General features: G+C 32.5%; 1 protein-coding gene across 1 annotated transcript in view; it reads right to left on the reverse strand.

The window, feature by feature from the left end:
* Positions 1-2,355: 2,355 nt before the first annotated feature.
* LOC145246141 (V-type proton ATPase subunit e 2-like) overlaps positions 2,356-23,725 on the reverse strand; it is a 31,014-nt gene continuing 9,644 nt past the window's right edge. The window contains exons 2-4 of the mRNA XM_080107990.1: positions 19,605-19,652; positions 9,513-9,606; positions 2,356-3,102 (exon numbers count right to left, since the gene is read on the reverse strand). Coding sequence (XP_079964116.1) covers positions 3,097-3,102; positions 9,513-9,606; positions 19,605-19,652 — 148 coding nt within the window. The 3' untranslated portion in view covers positions 2,356-3,096. The remainder of the gene's footprint in view (positions 3,103-9,512; positions 9,607-19,604; positions 19,653-23,725) is intronic.

Consider the following 23,725-nt stretch of genomic DNA (forward strand, 5'->3'; position numbering starts at 1 on the left):
TGCAACACACTTGTACCATTCCAACTTCTGGAATAGCCAATTGTGTGAGCACGTAAATGACCTTCATAACAGTCTCTTCCATCTCAATTGTCTCATAATGACAGCCTCTAAGGTTTTCCTTGAGCTTAGGGAATAACCAAAAATTAAAGGGAGCAAGGTCTGAACTATAGGGAGGATGAGGAACTGTCTTGATACCCATCTTGGTCGAATTTCTTTCTGATCTTCTCTGACAAATTTCAAACAAATCTTCACGAATAATTGTGTGTACAGTTCCCACACTGACATCAAACTGTGCACTTATTGCCTATATTGACACACGGCAGTCCTTATCCATGAAATTCTTTATTTGGCCAATCAACTTTGGTGTGCTGATTTCCTTACTCTTCCCACACATAATTATCCCTCACAGACTACCTGCCTTCCTTGACTCTCTTACGTCACTCAAAAACTGATGCTTGATTCATGCAAGTTGGTCCAAAAGCAGTCTGAAGCGTTCCATATCTTTCCAAGTTTAAAATATTCTTCTAAAGTGTCCTCACGTCCAGATTGCATTTTTGAAATTCACCAGAGAAGAAAAAGGAAAAAACAGTAGTTTGGGAGAACCCATTCCAGTCATGAAATGGATAGAATTATGTACAGTATTATGCGATATAAAAAAAAAAAGGAAGAAGGTGGGAAAAAGGGGAAAGGAAAAAAGAAAAGCAAAACAAAGAAAAGGAAAAAGAGAAAAATGGAAAAAGAAAAGAGAAAGGAAAAAAAACGGAAAGAAAACTGTTTGTGTGGTATCACAGGATTTTAAAAAAAAAAAAAAAAAATACATTTTACATACTTTTTTTATTTATTTATTTTTTTTATTACATTTTCACCCCAAACAAGGAACATTGCCACTTTGTTGTAGGGGGCTACTATCAGGGACATAGGCATCAGGGGTACTGTGTAGGGAGTTGGCCAGCAAGCTATCAGCTCACATTACACTTGAACTTCTGCATGTCAGAACAGTTGGGGAAGCAGGGACCCGGAAGGGAATTCCAAAGTCTAGCGGTTCTGGGGAAGAAACTACTGGAGTAGAAGGCTCTCTTACATCTAGGGATCTCTATTGTGTAGGGGTGGGATTTAGCTACTTGTTGGGGGGTATTTACGTCGAGGGGGCACAAGTGCTTGCAGTTCGTCAGAACATTTACCATTAAAGTACTTGTAGAACAGGCAGAGGGATGTAATGTTTCATCGATGGGACAGAGGCTGAAGTTTAGATGACAGTTCAGGACCTATCAGATTGACGACTCTTTTGAACCTTATCTTGGAGGGAGAGACTAGTGGCAGATGCACCAGCCCAAATATGACAACAATACTCCATACATGGGCGAATGGTGGCCTTAGAGGTATAGGATATTCTTGGGTATTAGTATCTTTCTAGCATGGTAAAGAGAACCCACCTTCTTCGCAGTGGTCCTGGCGATACTCTCAAAGTAATTGCTCCAACTCATGTTTCCTGAGAGCGTTAGGCCGAGGAGTTTAAAAGATGTACTTTCAGATAAAGAGTCATTGGCCATTGCTATTAGTGGTACAGAAGGTTTCTTGTAATTATTGAAGGAAACTAGTTTAGTCTTGGCAGCATTGAATGTGCCCGTCCATTTATGTCCCCATTCCACTACAGATTGGAGGTCATCCTCTAGTGTTTCTGCCATTTCTTTAGATATGTGTTCATTTGTTTTCCTGTCGTGTTTGTTATAGAGCGTGGTGTCTCAGCATATATACCCATCTCACAGGTAATTCTGTCAGGGCTGTCATTTATGAATATTAGGAATAACAGAGGTCCAAGGAACGACCCCTGAGGCACTCCCACATTTATATCATTTTTCAGATGTACGACCGTCGAGGACAACCTGGATTTTTCTCTTATCTAAGAAGGATTTAATTATGTTATGTATTCTTCCAGTGATACCATAGAATCTGATTTTCCTGAGAAGACCTTCATGCCATACCCTGTCAAAAGCCTTAGATATATCTAGAGCTACTTATGTGTCATGTCGAAATTAGTAAAAAAATTAAAAGTTTATGAAAAATTATCAAGCAGAAAAATTAATTATAAGTAAAAATAAAGTTTATCAAATTGTGAAAGAAATCTGAAAAGACAGGGGAAATAACTGCAACCTATGATTTTGAGAAATCCATCATTTCAAAATGGCAGACCACTTTTTTGTGTGTGTTTAACTACTCAATCATTTTTCGTCATTTTCTTTCTTATTTCGACATGACAAGTATCTAACAGCGTTTTTTTTATCCCATTATACTGCACAAGCAGCAAGAAAACTCAAAGTGACGATTGCTACAAATTGGAATTACAGCAACAATAACTTGTGATTGGAAACATTTTTATTTAAATAAATTTACAACAGTTTATGCAAGAGGAATTATTTTCATTATTTTTTTTTTTTCAATTTATTGAACATCATGCGCATTTTTAAAAATACATTCTTATCAAATCCATCGTTTTCCAACAAAAAGAAAAATACAAAAACTGCAAAATGTAAAAGATGGTGTTGATAAGTTTGATAATAAATCGATTTTATTTTTTTTTAATAACTGATAAATTCTACCAGATCTAAAGAAATTCTTTATACAAATTATGCATTTTTACACTTCCTACAAGCTATTATTATTACGTCGCATGGAAGTGAAAATGTCGGTTTGTCGATTTTATGTTAACAGTTTCTCAAAATATAGTCAAATTAAAACAAAATGGAAGTTATTTAGGAATGTTAGCATATGAAATGGGGAGATAACTCTTTCACTGTATGAAAAACAAAGGGAGATAATCACATGACAGTCAATTGATTTGATCATTGATTTTCTAATTTACTTTTATTCATTTTTTAATTTTTTTTTTAATATGTATATTTTTAAATTTAACTAAAACAATTCAATTTTTTTCAGCGTTTATATATAAAAAAAAATTAAAAAAAAAAAAAAAAATTAACAATTTGGCTGAAGAAAATCCAGTACGAATAAGTTCATTCCATCCTCTGGCTTTATTACTAAGCTTCTGCAATTTTCATTCACTAAAGCAACCATTTCTGTTCCGATATCAGAAAGTTTTCAATTCTGGAAAAAAAAGAAATAAAAAGAAATAAAAATATAATTTTTTTCTTTCAATTTAGAAAATGGTTAGTGCTTTCATAGTAAAAATTATAATACAAGATTTCTAGGGTGCTTGTCCATGGTTCCACCTAGTTCAAATATGAACGTTAAGAAACAAAATAGCAACTAATCTGCATGATATACTTATGTTTGAGAGAAAATAAATATCAGTCACACAAAAATCACGGAAATTAATCCAATTAATCCAGTAATTTTGTTTTTAGAATTTAACTTGTAGTCATATGCTAGATATGGCTGCCATTAACAGAATTAGTATGAAAGTCTGGAAAGAGGAGAATCAAACAAAAAGTATTATTTTGCTTGAATATCGTTGTCATGGTGATATTCAACATATGGCAAAAAAGTTGAATTTATTTTATAAAAACAAAATTACTGCATGAATTTCTGTCATTTTTTTTTATTATCTTTATTTTCCCCCTCAAAAGTAAGTATATCATCCAGGTTTGGTTTTTGTTTTTTTCCTCTTTCAATCCATATTCAACTTATGTGAAACCATAGAAACAAAAAAAAAAAAAAAATTATCTTAAATTTCTACCTAAAATTAAATCTACAGATATATGAGGTGCATTCCAAAAGTAATGCCCAACCTGCCCAAACGGATCAAAGGGGATTGGAAATTCCATTGTTATGTTGACTGAACTTATACATTCATCACCTGAAATTTTCATTACTTTGTTGCAGATATTGACGGTGTGAGATTCTAAGAAAGCAATCCCGGTCATGGACGCATGTCAGAAGCATGTATCATTGAATTCCTGACAAAAATGCATTAAAAATGGTGATAACTATGTAGATAAATAAATTTTGGAGCACAAAAAGGTAATTCCTTTTAATGGTACCCCTTCCATTTTCATAGCTTTTAAACCGGGTTAAAAAAAAAAAAAAAAAAAAAAGGCTTTACTTTTGAAATGACCTTCATATATTAATAGCAATATTATAACAATTTCAAATTAGTTTTCTATTTTCATCTTGTCATTTCTTCGGTTTGGTTTACACTCAATATTTTTATATATTTTCTTTTCGTTTGTTTTTTTTTTTTTTGCTTTATGGTGATAAATTATCTACTTATTTTTTGATTATTTTTCCAATAATTGATTTTAACAAAGATTTTTTGTATTTCTTCTATTCTTTTTTTCCTATCAACTTCTTGAAATTTATAAGTCAACATTTTATTCTAAATATTTTTTCAACAATTAATTTCTCTTTACAAAAATAAATATTTTATTTATATATTTTGAACTGAGACAAAGAGCAGCAGTCCTCCTGTTGTATTTTTCATGACACCATCTCAAAATTTGCTGCATACAACTGAGAGGCGCATCTACCCTCATCAAGAGGCAGGTTATCCATGCTAGTTTATCAACCTTGAATGTTTCACGTATCTGCAATATATATAACATAACAGGATAATAGGAAATGACTTTTCCAATACGGAGATTAGCTGTGATTACTTAATAAGCAGTCCTAAATGGTAGCCTGGATAGGCATGAAATATCACAATGAGAGACAGAAAAGCTGGCTGACTATATATACATACATATATAGAGGTTATTTGTTTTGCCATACTTTTTAAACGAATTCAGCTATTTATACAAAAGTGCATTCTTACCTAAATGCGAGTTGAGTATAATTTTTCCCTTTCAACAATTTGCTAGCCCCAAATGGGGAGCGGCATATATTATTTTTAAAATATAATTATCCACTGACATGTGTTTCGTCGTCTACGACTCATCAGAGTGGCCGAATTATAAATAACATCTACGTAAATCGGGATATATTCAGCAGTCGCGTGAGATAGCCCAGGGGTAGAAGTTTAGGCTACTTTTTATGGCGCCCAAATTTCGAATATTGCTAGATTCAGCCATCTGGAGGAGTCATGACAAAACATGTGTCAGTGGATAATTATATTTTAAAATTAATAGATATACACAGTCAGCTTTTATAGGCCTTTCATTGTGATATTCTACACATATCTAGGCTGCCATTTATTGGCTAGTTAAAAAGTAAACGTTTCAATTGGATTAAAAAAAAAAAAAAAAAAAAAAAACTTTTCTCTAACTGACCAATAAAAAATGTTTTCATTTACATTAAAAAAAAAAAAAAAAAATAAACCAAAATCTTTGTTTTCGTTAAAAAGAAAAAAAAATCCTACCCATAACTGAAAGAAAATACCGTACATCAAAAATCATGTAAATTTATTAGGTAGTTTTATTTCTAAGCATGTAAATCAAATTTTATGGCTGATAGACGATCTCTCAACGCCAGTTTTGCAAAGGACAAAGGGAGATAATTCCAAATAATTCAAACTTCGAAATTTTAAAAAAACATCTTCTATCTTCTTCTTCTATATTTATAAAAGCCAAAAATCTGTGTGTATGTATGTATGTTTGTTTGTAACGCTAAAACTTTTGAGAGACGGAACCAAAGTTGACAAATGTGGTATCATATTGAAGCTCCATCACCCGGATGACAAATATCGAAATTTCACGTCAAACGGACCACTAGAAGTGGTTCAACTGATCAGTTTTCTTCAAGGGGGGCCCCCCAAATCCCAAACATCTGTGTGTATGTAGGTTTGTATGTAACGCTAAAACTTTTGACAGACACAACCAAACTTGACAAATTTGGTATCATATTGAAACCCCATCACCCGGATGACAAATAACTAAATTTCACGTCAAACGGATCACTAGAAGTAGGTCAACTGATCAGTTTTCTTCAAGGGGGGCCCTCCAAAAACCTGTCATTATCTACGCTAGCAAATTTAGATTTGCAATTACAGAATATGATTCTAATTTTTTCCTTTGCTCTTTATTATAACACTACACTAAGTTTACTGTGTTATTTCGCTACAGTTGATATTGTGTAGAACAATAAGAAAATCATAGTGAACAATGCATTCAACAAAATTTCACACACATTTCTAGATACCTATATCTAATAAGTTCAAAAGAAAGGACACACTTAGGGAGGTATTTTGGTGGTCAAGTCACTAAATAGAGATTAACTGGTTTCCCGGCATAGCCCAGGATGTAATAAAGATTGACTGAAATACATGTTCTAGCTGGTTTCTAGGCGTTGCCAGGGATGTAATATAGACACATTATGTTGTATATTACCTGTTCTCTTCTCCCTAAGGTAAAACAATTTCATATACATGCTGTAAATTACCTACGCTAGGGATAAAACATGAACAATACCAGTCCTAGGGTAGATAAAACAAATAATACATAGAGATGAAAGATTCCTCTCCCCTAAGAATAAAACATATATTCAATATCTGCTTTTGTTTTTTCATTGTTTATACGGTCCCGAGCAACGCCGGGTAGCCCTGCTAGTTCTTAATATGGGAAGACTCAAATTTATCACTGGTTAACTTCCCCTTAAAACACTTTAAAAAACTACGAATTTCCATTAATCGTTTAAAAAGGATTTTCTTTATATGAACAAAACTACTTGATCAATTTACTTAATCTTTTATGTACAACATTTTCTTTGTACTTAGTGTGTACAAAGATTTTTCTTTATTTTTTTTAACTTTTTTGTAGAAGGTCTGGACTAGCCCTAAACGATTTGTTGAAAAAAAAAAATAAATAAATAAATAAAATAAATAAATAAAATAAATAAAATAAATAAAATCTAAAAATAAGTTATCTTCCTTTACTTTGTTAACCTTAAAAAAAAAAAAAAAAAAAAAGGTCCTAATATCCCACCAGTATCTCTGTAAGAGTTACTTGTCTGCATCTACAAGTGGAGACATTTCATTGGTTGAATCTAATCATGTGATGTGGACCCTGGTTGATATTTAGATTGGTGATAGTTTGCAGACACCAGATTTGTAAGCAAATACTTCATCCAGTTGTATAAATAAATTTGTGTGGGTGTAAAAGTTCATTGCAGAAGCAGAAAACAATTATTTCTGGATGGATAAAGCCATCTAATTCATCCAGGCATGGAGCATCGTTGCCACATATGAGCTGATGCACCAATCACTAGTTTCTTCCTGTTGGACAGGACACAAAAAAAGTCTAATAAAATAACTTCTGCAAGGTCTGTCAAGCTCCAGTCCAATCAGTATTGCATTTCTGTAATTGGCTTACAAATATTTCTACAAAATGTGCTCTGATGAACTTTTAGCACCTTTTTATAACACTTTACAACCTGAATTATGATGTAGATGACGAAAAAAATATTTGTTAATCTTAGTTTAACAGGTAATGAGACTATGATTGTCTTCAAACTGGAAAAATCATGAATTTCAATAGTTAACCTACCACTGAGAATTTTTGCATTTCATAAACTTACTTTGCTTATTACTAGGGCTATGACAACAGAATATTTTTATCATTGTTTTGGCTCTCAAGTATATATCTGACATAGTTAATTAACAGAGAACCTCATCACTATATAAAAGCATTTAAGATATCAACGGATACACACTCAAGAGTCAAAACAACGAAAAGAATATGCTGTTGTCCTAGCCCCAATTATTATCCATAGTGCTTGGGGGGGGGAAAAAAAAAAACTGTTCATGACAACAAACGAAATCCTTCACACTGAGACAGATGGCGGCATACTGAATGTAAGCAATAAACAGTTGCAATCTGAAGGTGTCTGGCATCTACCCAGATGCTGAATTAATACGTACAAGGCATGTTAGAATTAAGTCCCACTTTATTTATGCCGTTATATTCATTTATTTATGACTGAACGAATTAGTTCAATCAGGTTATAAAGGATAATGGAAATCGCTCTTCACAAGACATGAAGGCACTTGATGTAAGGAGCGAAAACAAATAAAATAAATAAAAAATACTTCAAGGTCAACAATAAGTGTTAGGCGGAATAGATTCTGACCTAGAAAACAGCAATTTTTCTCCATTTGTCAGAAACATTTCTCATGGAATGTGAGGACTAAAGAAAATAAGGGAAGTGGGAGTTTTGCGGCTGCTGAAAGTAAGCCAAACATTCACTTTCTACTCCCTTTAAATTATAAGGTGGGGTCGGGTTAGTAATAAACTCGAGACTTGAACCAGAAATAAATGCACCTTTTCAACAAAAATGTGGCGTTATTATGGATTCCGGGTGAAATCGATCAACCTTGCTGGTGGATTCTCACAAATTAATATTGAAATAGGCAAAGTTCTAGTTCTCAGCACGGGCTAGTAAAAACACAAGACGTCATGAATATATGCTACAGTTAGAGATCACATTCAACTTATGATCCACCATGACTACGGTCAATAGTAGTGATAGGAGTTAAAAAAATATTTCTAACCCACCAGACAAGCAGCAAAATCCTACCCCCTCACTGTAGAAATACTCAAATGCCAGAAAATTTTGTATTCCAATAGATTCTTTTCTCAAACTTCTTGCTTTCAGAATTTCCTCCCGGCTCCCAATTTCCCAACCGTAACAATCATCATTAGGTTAATGTCCATTTTTGCGTTGACCAGCTTTAAGAAATGAACTAACCTATCTCTGGCCAGGTCTTTATTTATCCTGCTTTCACTCCTTTTCTTTATCCATTCCTCCCATGTTTTACTTTGGCCTTCCTCTGAAGGGACCTACTATCTTAACCGTTCTAAGTTTACTAACTGAAGAATTCTCGTTCATTCTTTTGACGTAGCCATATCAGTTTCCTGTTCCGCACACATTTCACTAAGATTTAATCTTCCTATGAGAAACAGAAATTTAATCGTAATCCGAACAAACATCTTGTTACTCAACTCAGGTTGCCCCTCCCCCAAATCTGGCCCTTATCACAGCAGTCACATTTTCGGTGACAATATGCCTTGTGAACAAAAATAAAAATATAATAGTAATGATAATTACAGGAATAACCACAAAAATATAATCTGCCACAAAAAGGTTAAACAACAAATCAGCAAACATTACGGTACTTATTCAGAAAAGGAACCATGTTATTATAGGCATCTTCTGCGCAGATTACATAAATTGTTGAAACACTTCGCCAATGAAATCATAACAGCTGACAATTAGCAAACAGTATCTTTTTAGTAAAAAAAACTTTTTCCAGTATCCTGTTTATTAGATTGTTAGGTGAAAGTATAGAATAGTTAAAAAGTCTTCATTCCCCTCATGTTAAGAATGGTTTTCTAAATTACTTTTTTCAGTGAAGTTGTCATAAGATAATTTTCACTGATGTTTTTATTTTTTAATTGTTTCCATTTTAAACTTTTTTTTTTTTTTTTGTAAAAAAAGTTTTCATTAGGCACATTCCAGCTGTTTACGTAACCTGCTCAGAGTGTGCCGACGATAACCTAGTCATTATTCTTCATAAATACCAATATTACAATAAAAAAAATTTAAATAAAATAAAAAGTCCTCACCTTGTCCCAATCGACCTTCAAATATCTTATAACATCATTCTCCAATTGTGGGCCAAACAAAGGGTTCAGCTGGGCTAGGAAAGTACATAGCCAACTGGAAAATAAGAATGACAACAATTACAAATTTCCAATAAATATTCCTTAAAAAAAAAAAATAAATAAATCAATAAAATAAATAAATAAAAAAATTCAAAAATTAATCTAGTCAGGAATGTTTGTAGTCAAAAAATCGAAATCAAATTTCTCCACCCCACCCCCTGCAAGCATGTATGGGGGAAAAGGCAAAAAAAAAATTTTAAACTTGGAGGATTTGTGTTATTAGAACTACTGTCCTCATCTTGAGTCTTATTCACAACATTTCAGCCGATGGAACCTCCAACTTTCTTGACGTATCCTTCAGGTATATCTGGTTGAACTCTACAATCTTTCTGTCAATCTAGGGAATCTGCACTCAGGAATAAGAGCTGAGGATTAAATAAGGGGTTCCATTCGAAATTCTGTGCAGATTGCAGAGCTTCACAAAATACACTTGAAATTTTTAGATTGGTTATTCGTATTCATCTGACTACTGTTCTCATCTTGAGTATCAATGAAACTCAAGATGAGAACAATGGTTCGATGAATCCAAATAATAAAAAGAAGTGATGTTGCATTAACCAAAACATCGTTTTCTTTTTTTGTTTTACTTGGCTTCAGTTGTTTGCTAAACCATTGGTACCATGTGATCTAAATTTCTGTAGAATTTATTATATATTATGCTTTTAAAAAAAATAATTAAACACAGATTTCTTTCCACTCAACAAATATCATATACATCTCATTATATATATATATATATATATATATATATATATATATATATATATATATATATATATAGAGAGAGAGAGAGAGAGAGAGAGAGAGAGAGAGTCACAAATTAACTGCATGCATCATTCACAAACTTCCTGTTCATTCAAATACTTTTATCACTGGTTGACATTATAACAAGTCTCCTTACATGGCTTCATAATTTAATTTTCTTTCATTTAAAAGTTAATTCCTGGTGGCTGAGAGGAAGAGTGCGAACGTGCAAAGCTAAGGTTGACTTTGTTGATTGATTTAGTCTCACGACCAGCAGTAATTATCACTTCCTGAACTGGTGATTGTGTAAGCATGAAACACTAGTGTCTGTAGGTACAAAAAACTTAATTGAAAAAAATAAGTATATAATTATAAAACTATATTCCAGGTTTTAAAAAACAAAAAGGATTACCAGGTGAATTTTATATATATATATATATATATATATATTTCCACATTGCTTGTCACCAAGTAGATTACTTTTGCCGAGGTGGTCAACAACCTTTTGATTACATATTTAAACAATTACTCATGATACAAGATGCTCTGCAAAGAGATGTCAACCAATGATTTCAGAATACGACTCTTTCAGACACTTGGAAGCACGTTTGTAACGTCACAGGCACAAACAAAAATAAACAGGAAAGCATGTTTTTTTTTTTTAAGTGCAAATGAAATGCATTTATTTGTGGTTCTTCCAAAACAACATCCTCAACTTTACACATCCATCTTGCCCGTAACATAACTTGTTTCTCTCCTCAATCACGTGGTGTATTTTTTCTATTTTGTGATGCAAGCTTGCACATACTTGCTAATTTGGATACATGCTTTAATGGCTGCTGCTGCTGCTGCTAATATCTTCACTAGTCAGCTATCCTTTGGCTGCTGCCGATTCTCTCACACGCACTGTTAAACGTTGACAATGAGGTTAGGTGTTTCAGACTTTTTCTCATAAACAACTACTTTTATAGATCTATCAGAGAGAAAAGATTTAAGTTTTTTTTTGGGGGGGGGGGGGTATGGAAATCAATCTGGACAAAGCAAAGCCATTAATCAAGGTCAAAAACTAGGCAACAATAAGTGTTAAATACTAGATTCTGACCCAGAAAACAGCAATTTTCCCCCCTTTATCAGAAACATTGCTCATGGAATGCGAGGACAAAATAAGGGAAGCAACAGTTACAAAGCTTTTTTTTTTTATACACGGTGGTCACCACTTATCAAGGCCCAGAAGCCACTCAGGGATAAGGGTTATTGTAAGTACAGTACGTTAGTGTGGAGATTTAATGAAGTGTTTACTTAAGGGGGTGGTTCATTAGGAATTTGTTAAGGTTGGACTTGACATCCAGGTTGTAGTCAGGTGGGAAGCAGGCACACGGAACAGAGTTTCACAGGCGTGCAGTTCTAAGAGAGAAACTTTGTTCATGGAATTCACGTTTTGATTTAGGCACAGATAAAGAGTGGGGAAAATTTTTCACAGTGGATTCAGCTAGACAGGTGTTTTTCGTGAAAGATTGGCGAGGGGGGACCAAAGATTGGAGTTCAGACAAGCACCTGCCATGGAAATAACGATAAAACAAGGATAGGCTCGCAACGTCTCTGTGGTAGAGAGGTTGCAGGGTAGAGAAAAGGCCATCCCCCACTAAACCACGAAGTCTATTTTGTACTCTGTCAAGGCAGGATAGGCTATTTTTAGCAGCTCCTGCACAGATATGGCAGCAGTATTCCATCCTTGGACGTACTTGGCTTTTATATAGATAGAGAATTGCATCAGTAGTGAGAGATCTTCTGGAGCGGTAGAAGGATCCCACCATCTTTCCAGCGACCTTGGCAACAGACTTGATGTACGTGTTCCATTTCAGATCAGGAGTAAAGGACAAACCCAGAAGCTTGTCAAAACATGGGGCTTCTCCTAGACGAGAGCCATCCATTTCAATTGATGCCAGATGGGGATCAGAGCGTTGATGATGTAAAAATAGGAGTTTGGTTTTAGATGCATTAAAGGTAATCAGCCACGTCTTCCCCCACTGAACCACTCGCTCGAGAAACCGAAGGTCCACTTTCTACTCTGTCATAGCCAGAAAGTTTGGAACTACCATAATGCTTGACCCCATCACTGGCCTTTGATATGTTGAAAGTTATTGCTCTAGAAGCAATGCCAATTCACTGACCCTATGCAATACATCAGCAGTTGATCTAGCATTACAAGCGTAATCTGTATTTTTGTGGACATCGGCAATATTACATACCTAATATGTTTCAACAAGTCATATCTTTTTTATTTGTGGGTCAATTTTTAAAAGAATTACATTGCTGGAAAGAGAATAGAATAAGCATTCCAATGATGTTAATTTATTTTTCTTTTATGCTCCAAGTTAAAAATGAAATAACAGTAAATGTGACAACAGCTAAAAGGGAAACTGTTTTTTCAATGTTTACATTTCATACGTTACGTTTGGATGTACATGCGCGGGGTCAAATTTGATTGGATATAGCTGAAATTTTACAGGCTATATAAGCATAGAAGTCCATCTCTACTGGACTTTGATTTAAATTTTACGACCACAGGAAGCAAAGTTACGACCGAGCAAAGTTGACAAAGAATATTTCAAAATTGATAAGAAAAATAGGTATATATCATCCATCTTCATATAGATAATAGTTTCAGAATTATTTTCGTGTATAATATATAAATATTTGATAATTATTGTGCGGAAATTTCTTTAAAATGTTATCTTTTATAGAAATTCAAATCCGTTTAAAAGATAAAATGGCTCGCTATGTGTAATGCACTGACCAGTGCTGAGCTGCCTACAGTCAGCATATTAACGAGTTTGCATTCTCTTAAAAATAGAAATTTGTTTTTTCTGCTTTCAAAACGAAAGGAGAAAAAGTTTCATTTTTTATTTTGAGTTTGTCAATTTAAAAAAGAAAATTATTTTCAATTTTGATTTCCAAACAATACTATTTTGTTGTTTTTAATGCTTTTAGTAAACATGCACTAAAAGCGTTAAAAAACAACAAAGTGTACTGAGTACATGTTGTCATTGTATTTACTTATCTGTACTTCAGGTAGAATTGTGTTTTTTAGTGGTAAAAAAAAAATATATCTATATATATATAAAAGCTAAAATGTTTGTGTGTGCGTGCGCGCGCGTTTTCATGTATGTCCAAGAAAGGCTTTTTTCCGAGAAGCGATCGGTCGGCTCACAACTTCTTAAAACTTTATATATCACGTCGAAATCATAATAACTACGAGTTAGCAATGGGGGAATCGCCTGTTTATTTAATTTGCCCGACTTTCAAAAGTTAAATATTCAACATTTTTCGATCGCATGTGGATTCGACTTTTTCGTATAAAAAAAGCGAACAGACTCGCAGTAAATAAAATACTGCCCTGCACTGAAAGTCGACCTCATTAAGTCATCAAGTATGGGCAGCTGCCAATTCTTAATCTTACTTAAATAAATTCAAACATGTTTCCGTTAAACGTCGCACATTTTTTTTTTTTTTTCACACTATTATTTTCCAACTGCGTGTCAAGGCTTCGGGTTCAATCCTTCCTACATACCTACCAAAACTTAAAAAAAAACACAAACACCTGGGCAATGATTTTTGTTTTGATTTACCCAAAAACACACACACCTCCAAACGCCCAAGCAACACCGGGTACCCCCCCGCTAGCATAACAAATAAAAGGTACTTGTGCACTTATGCTACCATGCTGAAATAATAAAGTTATTTCGAAACCCATTCTTAACATGGGGAAGGAAGGATGTTTTGTTAACTATTCTGTACTTTCACCTAACAAGTCAATAAAATATATTGTGAAACTTGAATTTATTTTTAACTCATTGTCAAAACTTTTTTCGAATCTTTTAACTGAGGATATCTAAATAATAATAATTAGGCAGTTCGACAAAGAATTTAATTGTGATGCATTTTGTAAATTTTTACCTTCTTTCCACCTTAACATTTTTCTTTAAAATGACTACCTTTTAAGGTTTTAGGTTATGCTGAAAACGAATATCGCATTTAAATTTTCCGCATATAAGTAGCTTTCCAGATATTAAGCAATGTCATTTCTTATGTTATTGCTGGTGTCCATCTTGGTACATGCGTTTGTGCATAGTTTCTCGGGATAGCCACCAGCGATAAGATAAGAAATGGCATTGCTTAATATCCGGAAAACTACTTATTTGTAGAAAATTTAAATGTGATATTCGTTTTCAGCATACCCTAAAACCTATAAGAGTATTCATTTTAAATGTTAAGGTGGAAACAAGGTAAAAAATTACCGTTTTATTTTTTTGTTTACATAATTGAATTTTTAGTAAAACAACAGAATAGAAGTTACAAAAATTACCATCAACTGGTGAATATATAGTTGTTGCTTATCAGGATTCCTGGTATCCTTGTACTGTGAGAACTACATCAAGGATTCATGTAGAGTACGATTTATGGCTGCATCTCAGAAAATAGGGGTATATTTTGGGCCAGATAGAGAGAATTTACAAAATTGAAAATTGGACTGGTCCCAAAATGCATAACTTCTGGTCAACTATGGGAATTTCCATCTTTTACAGAAATCCAAAATCCACATGAAAAATTTTCTTCGATTTATTTCTGAGATTAATTCATATCTACTCAATTTTTTTTTTTCTTTGAAGGGAGTAGTAAATACCGGCCATGAATGCACTTTAGGCATTCAATGGCTACACCCCAGATTAAGCTCTCCTTTGGTGAGGAGGCAGGACAATGCCTGCTCTCAATAAAGTTATATTTAAATATTACTATAATACTTAGTTGTGTTTATGAATAGACACCTACTGTATGATACCATGCGCCAGTTTAAAAAAAATAATTGAAATTTGTACATCTTAATTCATAATTCATGGCTTATGGTAGAGATACATCAGATTTGACTGCATAATCAGAAAGAGCACACAATTTTACATAAAGCTGCCAGGTTTCATGAGAATAGCTTGAAAAATAGATAAATGGTGTTGAAATTGGCGAATTTTATGAAATGTTGAGGTCTGTAATTTAGCCCACTTTTTCTAAAGAAAAATGTCCACGGAAAAGCATAAACTTTGGCACTTAAAATTCTCATAACTTTTGAACTACTGATGATATTTGCAGAATTCAAACGGTTTTAAGCAACTTTTACATGGTTCTTTTCATGCAAGTTGATAAAATAACAATTATCTAAAAAGAAAAAAAAATCAACTTGTAATGCTAGTTGATCTGACAGAACGAAATCCATATTGGTTGTCATTAAATAGATTGCTTTTGCCGAAGTGGTTGACAACTTTAAACACTTACTCATGATTAGGGCTATGACAACAGCATATTCTTTTAATTGTTTTGACTCGAGTATATAGCCGATACAGTTAGACACAATCAACCGAGAACCACATCACTCTACATAAAAACATAAGATATCAATTGATATATACCCAAGAATCAAAACAAGGAAAAGAATATGCTGTTGTCATGGTCCTACTCATGACAAGAGATTATTCACTCTGTACTGAAATGCAGTAGACTGATCACCAGTATTTTTAAATACTGCACAAACTTTTTTTTTTTTTTTTTTTTAATTTAAAAAAAGTAGAATTGAAGTCTTAAAAATAATTTCTTTATCCCTAACAGGGCCATTAACCAAAATCAGAGCCATTAACCAAAATCATTTGGTAGAGTTCAAAATAGACTTCGTAGCCTCATAGGAGATGTCCTTTTCTCTTCCTTGCAACCTTTATCTCACAGAAGAGATGTTGCGAGTTTGTCTCTGATGTATCGTTATTTTCATGGAAAGTGTTCGAATGAGCTTCAATCTATGGTCCCCCCTTGCCAAACTTTCACAAGAAATACTCGTCTAGCTGTAAACACTATCAATAATTCCCCCCACTCTTTATCTGTGCCTAAACCTAAACGTAGATTCCATGAACAAAGCTTTTTTCTAAGAACTGCACGCCTGTGGAATTGTCTTCCGTTTTCCTGCTTTCCGGCTGACTACAATATGGTTGTCTTCAAGTCTAACGTAAATAAGTTCTTGACGAGCCGTTCCATATAAGTTATCAACTTTACCAAATTTTCATTACTAATGATTACTATAATGTCCAATTTCTACTGTACACTCTTTAACCCTTATCCTTGAGTGGCCTCTTGGCCTTGATAATGTGGTGATGCCTATGTAAAAAAAAAAAAAAAAAAAATCATCAGCAGCAGCTCTGCTGTTTTAACAGCATCGACAACCACGGCTCTTTAAATTGTAGAGCCATGGTAATCTCGGAAAGAAAAGTAAAGATGCTCCTCCCCGTTGCGCACCGTCAACCAAAATAGAAGAGGATAAAAAGGGTGTATTCATCCTTTTGCTGACTATCATCGTCATCTTCATAGTTGTTGTTTCACTATGTTTTGGCCAACTCATCCTCTGGCCTTCTTCAAGTGATTAACTGCAACAGGATAGGAATGCCGAGTCTTGTAACTACATTTCCAGTAATTACTGCCTTCCATAGTTGTCGTCTTACGTTTTCACCAACTAATCCTCTGGTCTGCTTTGGATAGGATTGAAACCGCTATCTTTAGACAATGCTCAGCTGGAACCATAGAGACTATGACGCTATTGCTCAGGTGAAGCTTGAAGACCACGGATGTAGATAATCGTCACATCAGTGTAGCTAGCACCATGAGATTCAACCCTTAGGCCAAGTGAATACAGAAATTATGAAGCCTCATTGAAAGAATTAATATAAAGATGTTACACACATTTTTATTTTCTTTCAATGTCATTTCTTATGTTATTGCTGGTGGCCATCTTGGTACATGCGTTTGCGCATAGTTTCTCGGGATAGCCACCAGCGATAAGATAAGAAATGGCATTGCTTAATATCAACTGAGAGAAATAGAGGAAGATAGAGAAATGGATTGAGCAAGGGTAGAAAAAGAAGTTTTAATATAATCATGTTACACACATTTTTTTAAACATTTTTTTTTTAACTTCTTTTTCTACCATTCCTCAATCCATCTCTCTATCTTCCTCTATTTCTCCCAGTCTATCTTTCCCCTTTTCAGTCTCCTCCACCTCTATCCAGCCCATTCCTCTCTCTTAACACAATGAAAATAATAAACTCATTCACTTCTACTTTATATAATAAACATCAGAAATGGCTGAAAAAAACTTCCCCAATTCATCTATCTTTACTTCAATTTTTTTTTTCAAATTCCCCCCCCCCCACACAATACTTTTTCACTTCTCTCCAGCCCATTCCCTTCTCTTTTTTTAATCTAAATAAAATAATGTCAATCATTCTTCTTTAAGTAATAGATAACATTGGAAATGGCTGAAGAAAAAAAAAATAAAAATAAATAAAAACTAAATAAAATAAAAAATAAAATAATCTATATACCTATAAGTTGAATTTTTCTTGCTCAGACATTGATGTTAAAAGCCTACTTTTTCTATTTTAAAATTATTAAAAAAACTTTAATATACTCAGTCATGAATACGTGAGCGACTACATGAAGGTTAACTAATTTGCATATTCCTTTGAAAACAAGCATCAATTAATAACTTATTTTTTATGGTTTTTTATTAGATGATTGGTTTCATTGCACTATTATGCTGAATTCTATTTATGCATAGTTTCTATATTCTGCATAATTGTGTAAAATTTAGGATGAAAACGTTTTAGCACACGGAAATTATATATACATGAGCAACTTGTTGGCGTGCGTGCAAAAAAACTACCATACTCCTCTCTGAATATTTGGTCTACAGAGTTGAAATTTGATTTATAGAGTAACACTTACAATTTGGTTTTTAGCCGATAAAATAACTGCTAAGAGGTCAAAATTGAAAAAAAAAAAAAATTTGACCTTGACATAGCATAATTTGACCTTGGCATAGCATAATTTGACTTTACCCTTTTTTTTATGCACATGCGCTAATTAAGAGTTACAGGTTAAACTACATATTTTTGCAGTTTTTGTATATGCATGTATTTAGGTCATTCGCTAACAGATAAAGCTGGAGAGCTAGGTTTTGATTGCCATTCTAGCTGATAGAACACAAGTCTTTTTGTTTTTTACTTTTGAAATCATTTAATATATATTAGGTACAATATAATAATCAATAGAGAATTGGCTCTATAATAATAAATACGAAATTTGCATGAATCAAAATATATTATTTAAACATATTTTATGACAGAGCAACATCAGGTGGCCTGCTAGTAATGGAAAAAAAAAAAAACTCTCCCGATCAAATTCAACTCAGTTGACTCGAATATATTTTTTTTTAATTTTAGATAGTATTCATCCAGGGCAACACTAATCAAGAGGATACAAACTTTTTAGATGTTTGTTTCATAGTTTTTTTTACTTTCAGCTGGGCATACAAACACACATACAATTGCTCTTTATTTAATAGACTAGCAGGGGTACCCGGCACTGTCCAAGCCATTTAATTTAAACTTAAGAAAAAAAAAAAAAAAAAAAAAAAAAATGAACTTGCGTTTGACTATACTTACTAAATGATTTGTTAAAAAAGATATCTTTAAAAATCTTTTACCCCTATCTTAATGCAAAGGCTCACCAAAATAAACGGTTTCAAAAATGTTAAAAATAAAACAAAACGTCTGCTGTAAGGTGAGCTTGAACTCTAACGCAAAACTGACCCGTTCAGCCACGACGACAGTCATACCATCATGTTGCAAATTTCTGTACTTAACTTATCTGAGAGGTAAAGCTGATGTTGAAATCATTTAGGAGACGATTTTATGTGACCCCCGCATCCCAATAAGATTCTGCAATCGTTAAGAGAGAAAATTAATATTTTGTTATAATTTCACATATTATGCATCAGAGTCTTTGTCCTTTAAGACAGTACCAGAACCATACTTATCCGATTCAGATTTCGAAAGTGTTAGCAAGACATATAAGCATATATATATATATATATATATATATATACACACACACACATCTCTCCTTTATATAATAGACAAATTTCTCTAAATTTTGCAGGTTAAATTTCAAAAAAAAATTTAAAAACTGAGGTAAGAAGAGTTAAAAAAACGTTTTTATAAAAAAAAAAGATTCAACTCCTTTAAAATCATGCAATTAAAAAAAATTTTTAAAGCAGAATTTCAGCAACATTTATATCCATTTTACTAACGAGATGTCAACTATTAATCATGAAAATAAAATACAAGTATAAAATAAAAAAAAGCGTTGAATACTTACAATATATAACAGCAAACAGCAGTCAAAACTAACATCGTTTGTATGAGACTAAAAACAAAAACAAAAAAAAATAAAATAAAATATTAATTCATTAGCAAAGTGAATCCAATTTAATATCCAATTTAAGAACATGTACCTGTTCTTCACAACATTAGCACTATTTGACTTCATGAAATTATCTCCCTTGAAAAAAATGCAAAATATGGACAGACCTAGAAAAATGCTGCATATATTTGTATATAGAGAAACTTATTTGTAACTGTTTGTTCATTTAAAAATATCTCACTTAACAAACACAGCTTTTGTAGATCTGGGATTTATTCTTTTTACACATTTTTTTCTATAAATTTTAATCAATAATTTTCTTACATAAAAACTTTGATTAACTTAAAAAAAAAAAAAAAAAAAGAAAAAAAAAAGATATATTTATACTACTGCAGTGAGTTTAAATGAATCAACTCTTTGATTTATTTCATGCCTATTAGCAGTGTTACGGTTGTGCTAACAAACCAAAAAAGAATTTTTCATGAAAACACCTTAATATTTTTTTTTTGTTACAGAACAAAAGCAAAATAGAAAAATATATTTGTAAGGAAAACAATTCAATCTAACAAACTTTAGCTTTCCATAAAAAAAAAAAATGGCAGTTCAAGTCAGCATTATTGAATTAATTGACTTGCTAAACAAGTTTAGCCATCTGTTACAAGATGCATTCTCTTTATTTTAAGCATTTATTCATTTCACACATTAATATTAGAAACAACAACTGCCGCCATTGTTTGGGACAGTTGTAAGCTCTCATCCGATCAGAGTCACCTATTTATTTGAAGAAATAAAGTCTTAACGCTTAGAGAAATTAATGGGGACAAAAAAAAAAAAAATTTTTTTAATCTTATATCTCTTCCAAAACTAAGTCAGAATTGTGCTAGGGGCCTCAAATGATTGAATTTTTTACAGACTGTTCTTTTATGAGTCTTTAGCTGGTTAAAATAGTTTTAAGGGGTCAAAAAAAGGGGTCGAAATTGAAAAAAAAAAAAAAAAAAAATCGTTATACGTTTTGTACATCTTAGTTTATTTTTAATCAGTTCATATGCGTGTCATGTTGGTACAGTGATAATGTCACCAGCTTTGAATGCTACAGTTTTGCTTTTTTGATTTTGATTCTAGCTGATGGTACCCAAATACTTTTTAGTTTTGAAATAATTATAATAATATACGGAATCTGGACAAATTAAAATATATTTAAGCGTATTTTATGACCGGGCAAAAGCCAGGCGGCCTCCTAAAATTAAAATAATGGGAATAATATGAAGTCTGAATAAAATAAATAATAGTGTAATATTATTATTTTTAAATGCATCCAAACATGTGTGTAGGGAATCGCAAAGAAGAGAAAACTTTGACAAAAACATAAGTGAAAGAAAAAAGTTATTTTGTCCAGTTTCACATATAAGTTACCGACATGTATTAATAATTAGGGCTGGGACAACAGCATATTCTATCCATTGTTTTGACTCGAGTGTGTATCCGTTGATATCTTAAATGTTTTTAGAATGATGTGGTTCTCGGTTGACTAACTGTGTCTAACATACTCGAGAGTCAAAACAATGATAATATTCTGTTGTCATAGCCGTATTTATAACAATAGGTTAGTTATTTCTTTCCTTTTTTCATGCCTGAGCAGATAACCATCCTTTGTTTTTTTTTTTAGTTACAACTAGGGTTGGATCAAATACTGATTTTTAACAATTGAAATACAAATACTTTCGTTTAGGTTACCAGAAATACAAATACTTTTATTCCTAAGTCTAAAAATACAAATACGTTTATTCCTAAGTCTAAAAATACAAATACAAATACTTTTATTCCTCAATCTCAAAATACAAATAAAAATACAATAACTGATTTAAACAAAAACAAATATAAGTACTTTTTTTTTCAAAGTAAAAGAAATCTGAAAATATACAAAGAAAAAGAAAAGAAATATTTCCTTCCAAATTTGACATCTACATTACATTCTATATCATGTCCTCATTGCATTTTATTATCATTAGAGCTCTGAAAGTTTCCCTCTCTCTCTCTCTCTCTCTCTCTCTCTCTCTCAAATATAAATACAAAATACTATTTTCCTGGATGCCCAAATACAAATTACTTTTTCTTGTGATGTTAAAATACAAATACAATTACATTAAAATTGTATTTAAATACAATTGAAATACAAATACAATTGTATTTGATCCAACCCTAGTTACAACCCACAGTCGTGTTGTAGTAATTCTCTCTAAAACCAACTGGTCGGCTGGCTCGCTTTCAAAGAGGTGGATGAAGGAGACTCGCGTGCTTGTCAAATGAACCTTCCAATTTGACACATTTTTTTTTCTTTTTACTCTGCCCTTTTCCTTCGATCTTGATGCCCAAATATGCATTTCATTCCGTGACATCACAGCTTAAATGCCGATGCGACATTAACTTGGTATGTGTATGTATTTAAATAGCGGAGCCCACAACTGTTACAATAGGAAGTTTGAATAAATTAAATAATTATTCAGTTACGATTGCATTTTTATCAAGAGGACTGAAAAGATTTTATCGTAAACAATAGTTTCTTCCAGCAGTACGAAGATAAACGTTTCTAAAATTGACAAATTTATCTAGGACATTCTTACAAAAACACGTTTAGCGGTCGAAAGAGGTCATTTAATATCTTAATCTAGAAATGGCCATAACCCTCAGCTGAAAAAAAAGAAATGTTTTTCTTTTTTACTCTTAAAGTGGAGAGTCAGAATTGGATATTTTCAGAATAATCACTTCGCTTTCTTAAACTTTGGTTGTTTTGTTTTACAGCATATCAACCTTTTTTGTGTTATTTAATGACAAATCCTGAATTTTGGAAAAAAATTTATACTTCAAATTCTTTATATCTTCAAATATTTATTCATAGTGTTCGGTTTGTTTTGTTTTTTTTTGTAGAGAAAAATTATTGTTTTTGACTTTAGAACGATTGAATCTGGCAAAGGGAAAGGAAAAACAAAAAAACAAAAAAACTGTTTATTGCATTTTAGGTCAGGAAGTCATCATCTTCAGACAGCCGAATTTGGCAGAATCAGAAAATCATATGGAAGAAGTTTTCTTTTCAGCAAAATCTGTATTTTTATATTTTTTTAAAATTGTGACATCATAAAAATGTTCATTATTAATGCAATTCATATTAATTTATTATCAAATAAAAATTATGAATTCAAGTTATGCCTTTGGCATAATTTCAATTCATTTATAAAAGATGGCGACTATTTTTTTTTTTTTGTCAATTTTTCATTTCAGCATTTCACATGTACGGTGAAACTTGCGATAGCTGATTGTTTTTACTGTCTTGCATTTCCACAAAGACAAGTTAGACACAAGGTCTTTTATGTGGAGAAAAATCCAACTCCTCAAGAGGAACTTTTGATTGAAACAAAAATTAAAATTGCCTCAGTCTAGAAGGATTTTTCATAACTGGCCAATGAGAGAATAGTTGAAGTATAGCAGTAGAACAAATACTACACTTTGTTCCTAACCAAACAAAAGTAAAATTGTTTTTAATGTTATTTTACTATCATTTTTTCATGTGTGTGTGTGTGAATATATATATATATATATATATATATATATATATATACACACACACACACACTAACTGGATGCCCAGCATTGCCCGGAAACATGATCTTTTTGATATTCATGCAGACTGAGTACATATTATAGAATCAATCCTCTATTGAATATTATATATTACGAGGAATAATTTGAAAACAAAAATTTTTTAAATCAATTTACATGATTTTTGGAATATAACATCTCCGTTTGGTGACAAATACGTACATCATAAAGATCATTATGTATTTTCTTTTAATCAAGTGTAATTCTAAATAAGCACCTATTTTTTTTAACGCAAATAAATCACAAAAAACTTATTCCCCTTTCTCCAAGGGGTTAGATTGTGGCCTGTGTAATATATTAATGATAAATATTATGAAGGCCACGGTTAGACACAAGGTCAGATGTGGAGTTGAAAGTGTTTCTGTGGAATGAAATGGCACATGTGTTTTAGACTTAGCACAATCAGTTCGCTGGAGGTGAAC

The sequence above is a fragment of the Euprymna scolopes genome, chromosome 23, assembly GCF_053919585.1.
Source record: "Euprymna scolopes isolate OS-2025 chromosome 23, ASM5391958v1, whole genome shotgun sequence".
In the NCBI taxonomy this organism is placed as follows: domain Eukaryota; kingdom Metazoa; phylum Mollusca; class Cephalopoda; order Sepiida; family Sepiolidae; genus Euprymna; species Euprymna scolopes.